Raw genomic sequence first — 12,035 nt, 5'->3', positions numbered from 1 at the left:
AGTTTGCAAACAGAAAATGAGCTACGACATTTAGAGAGAAAAGAACAGATGATATTCAAAGCAGAGACAAATATATTACACACACAGGAGACAGTTATAAGCTCCAAAAGTAAACACAAGCCAATGAATAAAAGAGGCAATATAAATGGATTGAATGACAGCATAAATATATGAGAAGACACCTGTGGTGAAAGACTGTCATTGCAGACCTCCTTGAGAAAACCATCCCTACCATGAAACATGGTGATGGCGCCATCATGCTGTGGGGATACTCTTATTCAACAGGACCTGCTCTGACTCCCTTCAGCTAATCAGAGCTGAAGGGAGGATGAGTGGAGTTAATAGCAATTAAATTCCCAATGAATAACACTGACGTTTTTGTTTGCAACATTTTCAAACGTAATGAGTTAGATCCTTTTCTTCATCAGATCAAAAATATGGGCATATAGTTATGCTAAATATAGTTTTAGTCAGAACACCTGTGTTCTCCTCCCCGGTTGGATATTGTTACTGCAGAGGGCGCTGTTGCCTCTCCACAAATTACAATTAAAAACAATAAAAATTCACAGTACAGCTAAAAAAAGTTGAATATTGTGGGAAAAAAGTGCATTTTTAAATTACATATTTCAGAGAGTAAAATTTGTATATCATATAAATTCATTATATCAATTAATTCATGGAGTGACATATTTCAAGATTTTATTTATCGACATTTGGATGATTATAGATATTGAAAACTCAAAATTCAGTGTTTCATGAAATTAGAATATTGTTCGAAAATTCTATTATTCTCATGCTTAAAATGTGAAATTCATCATGTCAAGCTGCTCCTGAACAACAGACAGCTTGAGAAGCATCTTATCCGGGATGAGGAGAAAAAGAACTGGACTATTTCTCGGTTCATCTTTAACATCTGAGCATTAATTTTATTTGCAAATTTGCTTAATTCAATGTCCTGTTTTGACTTGGTTTTATGTCTTATTTAACTGTTTAAAGCTCAATGGTGACAACAAACTCTAAAGCTATTTCAGAAATGTTTGGTGTTTGTGTCTGAGAAAATGCCAAAGAGCTGACGAGTTAGTCGGTGATAGAGCTTCCTGTCTGTCAAACGAGGTCACTTTCTAGAAAGATAAGTCTAACGTCTCTTTAATGCTTTTACTGAGCAATTTGGTGACATGTACTTTTCAAGTTTGCTGGCATAATTGAGATTTTGCATGTTACCGTCATGTTTACGGTACAAACAGAATATATATATAGTTTACAAACAGAAAACTATAGCGGGTTGTGTTAATGTTAAATATATTGGATAACATTATTTGAGTGATGGGATTGAAGTGGAAGCTTAGGAGTTATGCTTAGCTTAGCATTGGAACAATCTATATACATGATGAAACCACAAGAAGATCACTTCCTTCATCTGAATATCCTACCCGTTTAAAATGAAAATCTATAGATGTATGCACTAATCCTTTTACTAGAATATCATACCTGTTGGAAATGTTTAAAATACAGAGGCGTTTGTAAGAATAAAACGGTATCAGACAGGGGAAACAGGGTTTCATTGGAATTAAATTAAAGACAAATACAGATCACCACAACTCTTTTTTGAGCATTAATACGTTGTATGACAGACTTTATCAGATGCAGCGCAGCCACAACGTGTCCACCGAACTGCGCAGGTCATTGTGTTCCTGAAATGATAGAATATGATTAATATACACTAATATTACACAGCTTCAATCTCACACAGTGTCGCTACCAACATCTATTCAGCAAGGTTTAGTAATAAAGAGTTATTAAACTAAAAATATTTTAAAGTATAGGGACAAAAAAGCCCACAAAACAACGTATTTTGTCCAAATAATAACTTGTTTACAGTAGTAACGACAAACTAAAGCCATTTATAAATATATTTACAAGCTGCCTGTCATGTAAAGTAAAAACATGAAGTAATACAGCAGCTTAATGACAGCCAGGTATAAAATACATTAAATAAAGCTTACCGTAATCTTCGATGAAATAAAACACACGAGTAGGCAGTACTTGACGTAGCATCGATGTGCGCATGCGCATTACCAGAAGGTAGGAAGGATTTAAGGGTTGCACAGAAACAGAACACCTGTTGTGGAGAGTCTCTGGATGACGTCACCGCTGCTAAGAAGTTAAAGGAAGGCATTTAAATCTCCCTGTTTTTCTTTTTTCTACATAAATAAAATAAACTGTTTTAAACTCCGCTCTGATAAACTGCGGCCCACATGGACATTTTAACCATAATTAAGATTAAGAATATCAAATGTAAACACAGATAAACAAGAAAAAACTCGTTCTTGCGTTTGTTTAAATTCAAATCGGGATGTAATTTTCAATTAATCAGACTCTTTTTATCAGATGATTGATGTTTGCGCCCTTAAGTTAAAGAAAAAAATAAAACTGCAGCTTATTCTTGTCAATAAGAATGAGTTGTAAAGAGTTTTTGCTTTTGACATTTATGAGATTAGTTTGTTAATAAAACAGGAGATATGGGAAAAAAACAAGCAAAATATAAACATTATTAACACTAATTAAATAGATTTTACATAATTACATTCAAATGCACTTGTAAAATACATGGAGGAAGTCAGGAGGAAACTGGCCTTACAGGTTTGAAATGTTGCACCTTATTAAGCAAATCTGCTGAGTAGGCGTGTAACATAATTTTAAATAAGTCAGACAAGACAGTAAGCTGTTGTAGACATGAAACGCATCATTTTCCATAAAGCTGCTGAAGCAACGCATTCAGTCGTTCAGCTGCAGATTTTCTCCAATTTATGTATTTCCCATAGAGGTATTAGTTGAAAACAAAAGTGACGTGCTGTTGGTCCTTTGGCTTTTGGAGAGCTGGACCTGGACACACTTGCTGTTTTTCCTACTGTGGATTTAAAATTCCTTTTAGACCTTCTCAGACTCCAGACCAGACTCAGAAGCTGCTGATCTTCTTCCTGGGGGCCTCAGGCAAGTGTTTTGGATTTCACCATGGTGATCTTCAACAGTCAGGAGCACCAATCAATGTCTGCAGTTCAAACCTTCTTATATATGCTAATAGCAATGTAATGTCAGGCTTCGTAAGTAGTAACAACTGTCCTAATTTATTCCTCACCTGAAAAAATGTTAGCTATTAGCTATTAGGTCTCACTGATTATTTAAATACTTTTAATTTCTCAGTATCATCAAAATGGATATTAAAGATCAGCTTGTACAAATATATAAATAAACACAATGAGTATGTGTCAAAATTTTAATAGTAGGGTTGATTGATGCTCCTATAAATAAGGGCAATAAGATAATGTTATATGTTGGAACTTTATAACTTTTTTAATATTGTTAAAACTAGATAATTTTATTTAAGGTTATTTAAGGTGACCTGCTGTCAGAATGTGATACTGCATATGTGTAAAACATAAATCATTGGAAAAAAAAAAAAAACGTGGAAATATCAGGAGAGATCGTCTCCATTTCTAGCTTCTCTGTGTTGAACTTAAACAAAAACACATATTTTTCAAGTAGAGTAATTTGCTGCAGGTGCATTAAGAAAAAAGAACCAGTTTGTCATGCTTTCCTTTTGTCTTTTTTTTCTTTCACAGAAAACACGGCGACCTCAGATCAACTGAGACCTGAAATTAAGTTGCAGCAATGGGTCGCCAGAACAGATTCCACCCCCAAACCGTGACCCTGATCATCTTGTACGGGGCGGCGGTGGTTCTCCTTTGCAGCTGGTTCGTTCACTTGGACCCTTCCAACTTCGCTCCCGCAGGCCCCAAAGTTCACATTTTGCTGCTGTCCTCGTGGCGGTCGGGTTCATCCTTTCTGGGTCAGGTTTTCAGTCAGCACCCGTCCGTTTTCTACCTCTCAGAGCCCGCTTGGCACGTTTGGACCAAAAAGCCGACGTCTGGCGCGCAGGCTCACCGAATAGCAGTGAGGAATCTCTTATGGCATTTATACCGGTGTGACTTTTCAGTGATGGGTTCCTACCTTTCAGAGAAACGCAGCGTGTCCTCCATGTTCATGTGGACTCAGAGTCGGGCACTGTGCTCGCCTCCAGCCTGTCCCCTTACGGCCACCAATGAGATTCAGTGCCGCCAGATATGCCATGCTCAGGACTTGAAGAAAGTGGAGGAAACCTGTCGTGCATACTCTCATCTCGTCATTAAAGAAGTACGATTCTTTGAGCTGGAATCCCTTTATCCCCTTCTGCAAGACCCAAACCTGGACCTCCGCATCGTTCATCTTGTTCGAGACCCGCGGGCCGTGATACGGTCGAGAGAGGGGTCAGCCAAAAAGTTGAGGAGGGACAACGCCATCATTCTGGAGCACCGAAATGTACCAGCGGCTGAGAAGAACTACGAAGTGATGCAGGAGATCTGCAGGAGCCACGTACGCATCAATGAAAGAGCAATCCTGAAGCCACCTCCGTTTCTGAAAGGTCGCTACAAAATGATTCGGTATGAAGACGTGGCACGCAACCCGCTGAAGGAGATGAACGACATTTATAAGTTTGTAGGCTTGAAGATAACTAGACAAATGGAGGAATGGATCTACAAGGTGACCCACGGAAAAGGGAAAGGCAGCAAGAAAGAGGCTTTCCAGATCACCTCTAGGAATGCCACCGAGGTGTCGCAGGCGTGGCGCACCTTGCTGCAACACAGCAAGGTCAAACGCATTCAGGATCTGTGCAAAGGAGCCATGTCGCTGCTCGGCTACCGGACAGTTGACAGCGAAAAAGAGCAGAAGAGACTCGACATAGATCTGCTGGTTCCGCTGGAGTTCAGATGGAGGTCAACTAAGAAGAAATGAACCTTGGATTATCACCAAAACTGCTCAAATGCCCCAATGGCTCTTTATACACCAATCATGTTTTTGCTACATTTCTGACAACTAGAAACCTTCACACAGTCAAATGACCTGACATCTCATTTGACTGAGTTATTTAAGCCAGGCGTACTGCATGTTATGTTGTCATGGCAAACCCGCAGCAAATGCACGGTGGCGCAAACTGTCTAGCCACTAGGAAGGACTTTATCGTCACATAGACTGGTAATTGTCTATGTGTCTATGTCCAAGTCAACAGCAACAATGATTCTGATCAGTTTTTATTTCTTGAGCAAAGTCAAAAATACAAGGTGCATGTCGACAAATGTGAAGCGTTTGAAAAAGTTCAATAGTTATTCTCATTTCAAAGAGAAAACTCAATATACTGTATATGCATTTACAAATAGACTGAAATATTTAAAACCTATTATTTATTGTAATATCATGTAAACCAAATGTTTTAAATAGAAAAAAACACTTTTGGAAAACATGCTCATTTTCATGCACTGGATAATTTGGTTGGGGATCCTTTTACATCCGCATCGTTGACTGCAGAAACTTTAGACTGGATTGCAAGCAATGTGGATCCTGATTCTCTCTCACTTTTCCTCCAGACCTTATGACATTGAATTACATTAAATGCAGAATTTACTTCCATCTGAAAAAGGGCTTTGGACACGTTCTTTTTTTCTTTTGTCCACACAAGACTCTTCTTCTGTTGTCTCTGGTTCAGGAGTGGCTTGACACAAGAAATGTGAAATTTGGGTTACAGCCTCAGTCCGCTCCTTGAGAAGCTCCCGCAAAATACGTTGTGAATAACCACTTGTCTCTCTTGGATAAAAAAGAAGCTCCTACCAAAGTTCCCATAGGAATATTTTGTGTCAACATATTTTCTGCAATTCTTTTCAACTGTAGTTCTCGCAATACATATAGGCAGAATATTCACAAATTTACTGAAATATGAACCAGTTATGTGCCAGTTTTAATGCCTGAGGTCATTTTCATGAAAAGAAAAAAAAAACAGGAAAAGAAAACCTAGATTTTAGCATCAACATTGAATCTGATCACTTTTTCTGTTTTGTCTTTAAAACGCTCTCAGAAGGAATATTTATTTCTCATCCTACACATTGAAAAATAGTAAATTTACACCATAAAATATACAGCACATGAAAAGTGTCTTCAAAGGGAAGAAAAAGCATTGACATGATTTCAGCATAAGGAAATGAAAACAGATATTAAAAAAGAAAACAAATTGCTGTACCAGTGCATTCACAATATGCATGTTGAGTTTGGAGTCAAAGGCTGAATAAGAAGTCAGAGGGACGAAGATTGCAACATTTAGTTTGAAATAAATATGTAAAACCTAACAGGAAACAATACGGCAAGTAAAAATTTACCCAGAATTTACAACCTGTCAGAACTTTACAGAATTAGGATTAAACCTTTTCTTAGGCTTTCAGCTGCACAGAGTTGAGTGTCATACGTTGTATGACTGTTAAACCTCCAACAATACAACATTTAATGTGGTTTTACTGGAGTGAAAACTGTATCAAGGGCATAAAATTGACCAAAATCTAAATTATTCAACATAAATAACTAAATAATTGAATTAATAAGTGGAAAAGAACATTTTGATTTTACTTCCTTATTTCACAGTCAGCATTATTTTAGGGATTCACAGAGGAGGGTCAAAGTCCAGGACGCACAGATCTACTCACAGGAAAACCAATGAAACCACTGAGTGAATTAATAAACAAATAATAAAATAGAAATCCAAGAAAAATAGTCAATAAAAGGCACAATAAAGAACAAAATCACAAATTTATACTGTACCTAAAGGTAATTTGGGACCATTAAGGAAAAAATGTATATATTTAAAACTTTTTAAGGAAAAATATAGGTTTTGAATGTTATCCTTTTAAAACTTCCATAGAAACCCTTCACCAAAAATAATAAATAATCGAGCACCAAAGATCTGTTTATGTCATTGGTAGATTTATTTTTGATGGATATTTTTTAAGACATATTTTGTTCATAATGTCAAACATCAAGTTACTAATAGCATGATATTTTTAAAACATCATTATTAGTCATTTTTGGCCATTCTTCACTCACAGGTGCTACTGTAATAGTAGCTAGTTGTGATTATTATTTTTACTATGCTTGTTATTAACCATCATTACAATAATTGTGGATTTGTATGTGGGTCTGGTTTCCAAACTTTTTGTCACTTGGGCCAAAATCATCATGAGGGTCCAAAAGAATATAAATAAATAAAAGAAATACAGAAACAAATTGTACATTTCTTTTTACCTGCACACCTACAAACTAAGCATGCAAAACAGCTCTAGGGTCTCACTTTGGAAAACTAATTTTACCAGCAGGTGGCGCCAGAATGTAAATTATCTAATTACCAATTTCCACACAGAGCAGCTGCTGTATTTAAAATATCAATTTGAAGCCATTGTGTGTCCCGGTTCAAAGCAGGATAGAAACCAAAGCTGCAAGTAAGTTATTAGTCTTCTTGACTTCACTATTTTTGTTTATAATGTGATTTATATTTCTACACGGATATAATTAATTAGAAAACCAATAATCCAAACATGCAAAATTAAGGGAATCGGCACCAATAAATCGCTGCACCGCTACTTTTTTTGGTCTAACTTGGAAGCTGAACTCTTTATGGATGGTCAGGGTCTAACAGGTCGATATCGAGTCTCTTCTGTTCTTGTTCGCTGTCCACCGTCCTGTAGCCGAGCAGCAACATGGCGCCTTTGCACAGCTCCTGAATGCGCTGGACCTTGCTGTGCTGCAGCACGGTGCGCCAAGCCTGTGACACTTCAGCTGCGTTCCTGGAGGTGATTTTAAAAGCTACGTTCCCGCCGCCTTTACCCCGTCCATGCGTCATCTTTTGGATCCATTCCTCCACCTCAGAGGTCATCTTTAAGCCTGCAAACCCATAAATACTATTCAACTCTGTTAGTGGGTTTCGTGCCACGTCTTCGTAGCGAACCAGTTTGTAGCGACCCTCCAGAAACGGAGGCGGGCCGAAGACCCCCCTCTCATAAATGTCCAGGTGACTGCGGCAGATTTCTCGTATGACTTCATATTGCCTGTCGGCCGCAGACACGTTTCTGTGCTCCAGAACTATAACGCTATCTCTGTCGAGAAGGTAGGCCGACTCCTCCCTGGACCGCAGCACCGCCCGAGGGTCCCGGACCAGATGAACCACTCGGAGGTCCAGGTTGGGGTCCTGCAGAAGGGGATGAAGGGACTCCATCTCAAAGAAGCGAGTTTCTTTTAGAACCACATGAGTGTACGTAGCGCAGGCGTCCTGCGCTTTGTCCAGGCTTGCAGAGTGACACTCTTGGTTGCACTGACTCTCATTGGCTGATCTGACAGGACAGGCCGGCGGCGAGCACAGCGCCTGACTCCGGGTCCACATGAAAAGGGAGGACAGACGAGGGTTTCCTGGCAGGTAGTCTCTGATCAGTGAGAAGTCGCACTTGTATAAACCCCACAGCATTTCCCTCACAGGCACTCGGAGACTCTTTGCACCGGATTTATGATTTCCAGTCCAAACGTGCCACGCGGGCTCCATGAGGTAGAAAACAGACGGGTGCTGATTGAACGCCTGACCCAGGAAGGACGAACCAGATCTCCATGACGACAGTAGCAAAACGTGAACCTTGCGGCCTTCAGGGGGAGGAGAGTGACGGGGGCTGATCCTGGTGTACCAGTCATAAAACAGTACCACTGCTGCCCCCTGCAGGACGCCCAGGAGAATTAAGGTGCTGAAACTGCAACGGAGAGTCATCATGAACTTTATGCTAATTTAGGCTTCAAAGTCTGAAGTCCATATCAGCCTTCTTTTATCCTTTGTGGTGCACAGACGTATTTCTTCTGCAAAAAATAGGAGTTAGAAATTCATCAGTTGCTTGTTAAAACAAATTCTACATGTTCAATTGCAATGAGTTCCAGACAGCTTCATGCATTTGGGCATCAAAATGAAAACTACATGCGGAAGATTAAAATGAGGTAGAAAAAATAGGATTTAAATTTCTTTGAATGCGTCATGCTTGTGTTGCCAGATGAACAATATCAGAAACTGCTGATTTGCTGGTATTTTCACTCATAAACAGAAAATGGTCTGGAAAAGAGAAAATACCCAGAGAGCAAAAGACGTGTAGACGGATTCAGGATGTGAGGGTGGAGCCGTCACTTGTACAGTCTTTCATTGTGACAAAGCAAAGCTTGTGATAATGCAAGGCTAAACCTTGACCTCTTTTTTTTTTTACTGCTTGCAAAGCACAAGTATTATAATACAGCTTCAGGTAGCTATTAGGAAAGTTCTCGACTGAACAGGACTCTTTATTATGTACTGCTTTTATTCAACAATGTGTCTGAAGCATTCCTGAGACTTTGGTCCATATCAACATGATAGCATCGTTCATGCGGTAGTATTTTTGGAACAAACCTTTTGCCCCAAATGATGTTAACATTGGCATCTGAGCTTCCTATTGGACGGTCTCTCTAGAGATGTCCATCTCCATCCCTGCTAGAAATAAACTTAAGTTTACAACTTCAAATCTAGACCTGCATCTGCATGTCTGCTTTTAATCAAGCAAGCAAGCAAGCAAATTTTATTTGTGTAAATAAAATATATGGCCTTTTACCTCAACACCCAGATATTCAGAAGAGGTAAAATGACCCAGTAAGATTTTGTTACAATTTATAATATTCTTAAATATTGAAGCCTTGCCTCCCCCTTTTTTATGTTTTCTATTGTCACTTAAAAATATTGTAATTCTGAGGCGCTGATTCAGTTAGTACGGATACAACCATGTTTCTGTTAGGAACATAACATCAATATTACGCTGGGTGATTAAGTCATTAATTAGTAAGGCTTTTGGTGTTGACGATCAAATTTTTAAAAGAGCCAGTTTGAGTGAGTTGGTGGGAGATATACAGTAGTTCCTGAGATTACGGTTCCTCTAGGTAACAGGATGGGTCTGATTTCAGGATGCTGTAGTTTGTATTTTTCTGTTCTTTGTAAGAACTTTTAGTGATCCGGATAGATACTGTCCTGTTTTGTAGTGCTGGCGGGGCAAACGCATTCTGGAAGACGACAGGTGTAAATTTATCTTTAAAGATAATGTCTGGCACCCAATCTCAGACTTCAGAAACAATTGGAGAATCGGGTAATCTGGGTAATTGGAGTCAGGTAGTTTTGCTTTTTGAGCACTAAGAAAAAAATTATTTTATCTGGGAAACATGCTGTACGGGGGCTCAGGAGAGAAGTGCCCAGAGAAAAGTGACGATCCAGTTTCTCACTGAAGTTAAGAAAACCCAGTTCAGGTGACGAGATTTCTGATGAGCTATTCTCGTCTTGATGAGATGAGGCCTTTGAAGGAGAGTCTTGGTTCAAATTTGGCGCTGAAGGAGTGTGTGGGGGTGTGGAGACGTCCTGGCCTGGATGAGATGAGGCGTCTGATCCAATAGGTCCAGAGCAGGGAGGAGGGAGAGAGCAGTCGCTCCTTTCCCAGTTGATGTTTTATTGTTTAGGAACAGCTTATTCCTGATAGGCGGTGGGTCCCATCCTAATCAGGCGTCCTTCAGCCGGTTGTTCCGTTGCTCCTGTTGATGAAATTAAATAAGTTTGCAGAGAATAGCTTTATCCCGTCCGTCAGGCCTGAAGAGGTGGAAACGTAGAGATAAGATACCGTGGATATCGATGAAGGTCACTGTGCTGGCAGGACATGCTTTTACCAGCCATTTGTTTATAGAAAGCAGTTGAGAGTATTTCAGGTCACCCCATCCAGCTGCTGAGACAGGGCCACTAAAAAAAGCTTTAGCATTAGTGTTCAGAAGTATGGTGAAGTTTTTTTCAGAATCTCCAATTGTTGTTTTGCACAAGTAGAGTTTCAATATTCAGCTGATCTGTGGTTAGAGAGAGTATTTTGTCTGTTATATCAGTGTATGACTGTATTTGGGAAAGAACTTGACTCTGGTTTTCCTGGTATTGCAAGAACCGCTGATTCCATTTACTGTCTCATCTCCGACAATAAGTACTTTTGGCTTATTTGTGGCTTCTTATTGTTCGTTTTGGGGAGGTGAATGTGCCAGTCTTGCCTCGTACCTGTGGCCGATGTCTGAAGGTGAGGTTTCCCTCACGGGTTCTTGTTGAAGTGCAGCAAATCTGTTTTTCAGTGAGATCCCCTCGGTGTCGCAACGTGTTTTGGCTCGGGCTGGTCGTTTGGTCCTGCGAAACGGGGCCGGTGAAAAAGTTTCTCCTCGTTTATTTTCCTTCGGGGCAGCAGGTGTTGTAGTTGGATGTGGGTTTCAGCTCAGAGCTGGCCACGCTGATTCATCCAGGTGAGGGGTCATCGCCGTTGGTCGTTTCGTCAGATCCACAGTGTGTTTTGGTTTGGCTCCCAGATCATTCCAGGGTGGGCTGCATGGTGCAGGGCAAGAAGTCTCTTTGTTGTTTATAGGAAGAGTTGTGTTGCCACAAAGATTGTTTAATGCGACGTTCACTTCCAGTTCCTGAATCTGCCTTTCTATTGACTCAAACCTACGCGATGTTCTGAGCTGGTTGTTGTCTTGAGCCTTGAAATTCCTCTGCAGATCATTAATCTTTAATTCTACCGATGTACATCTTTGTATAATGTTGCCGACATCGTCCACAGGCATCTTGAGTAAAAATAAAAGTAAAAAGTAAAAGTCAAAAAGAGGAGAATCCCGCGGTCTTTAGGTTTGTAGTAGTCCAGTTATGATGTTGCCAATGTAAGAGTACCGGTAGTTGTAAAAAATGTAAAATGTAAGAGTAGGTGTAAAAAATTATAAAAAGGCAAAATTATAAAAGCTATAAAATTATAAAAAGTGGATATATGGAATAACTATAGCAGTCAGTGCTATCAGTAAGGACGAGAGAGCAGGAAACCAGACAACATAAAAACAGTGGCGTACGCTTTAAAATGTTAAAAGCTGCACAAACTTTTAAGAGCTGTAGTTGGAAATATTTGATTAAAACTGGATCTCCTGCTACAAGATTCAAACTCTTTAGATATGTTTTTAATCTTCTTGCTAACTATGGTGAAATATCTTCCACTTACTGCAAGTATGATCACTTTTAGTCAGTAATAAATTGAAATTTGTTGCTCAGTGTAAAAGTGAGCTGCTTGATCTTC

The 12,035-nt window shown here is 39.5% G+C and overlaps 2 protein-coding genes across 2 annotated transcripts; one reads left to right on the top strand and one right to left on the bottom strand.

Annotated features, from left to right (window-relative positions):
- The first annotated feature begins 3,624 nt into the window (after positions 1–3,624).
- On the top strand, positions 3,625–6,711 carry LOC116730010 (carbohydrate sulfotransferase 6-like). The gene has a single exon (XM_032578948.1). It carries the CDS (start codon positions 3,670–3,672, stop codon positions 4,828–4,830), a length of 1,161 nt encoding a protein of 386 aa, XP_032434839.1. The 5' UTR covers positions 3,625–3,669; the 3' UTR covers positions 4,831–6,711.
- Positions 6,712–6,821: 110 nt separating this feature from the next.
- LOC116730019 (carbohydrate sulfotransferase 6-like) lies at positions 6,822–8,744 on the bottom strand. The gene has a single exon (XM_032578960.1). The coding sequence runs from the start codon at positions 8,663–8,665 to the stop codon at positions 7,526–7,528; it is 1,140 nt and encodes a 379-aa protein (XP_032434851.1). The 5' UTR covers positions 8,666–8,744; the 3' UTR covers positions 6,822–7,525.
- Between the last annotated feature and the right edge of the window lie 3,291 nt (positions 8,745–12,035).

This window comes from Xiphophorus hellerii, chromosome 2 (genome assembly GCF_003331165.1).
Source record: "Xiphophorus hellerii strain 12219 chromosome 2, Xiphophorus_hellerii-4.1, whole genome shotgun sequence".
In the NCBI taxonomy this organism is placed as follows: Eukaryota; Metazoa; Chordata; class Actinopteri; order Cyprinodontiformes; family Poeciliidae; genus Xiphophorus; species Xiphophorus hellerii.
This window is presented reverse-complemented; position numbering and strand designations above follow the sequence as displayed.

What these genes read in the sequence shown, in the direction of transcription:
- LOC116730019 (XM_032578960.1), bottom strand. Translation starts at nt 8,665, where the DNA reads ATGATGACTCTCCGTTGCAGTTTCAGCACCTTAATTCTCCTGGGCGTC.
- LOC116730010 (XM_032578948.1), top strand. Translation starts at nt 3,670, where the DNA reads ATGGGTCGCCAGAACAGATTCCACCCCCAAACCGTGACCCTGATCATC.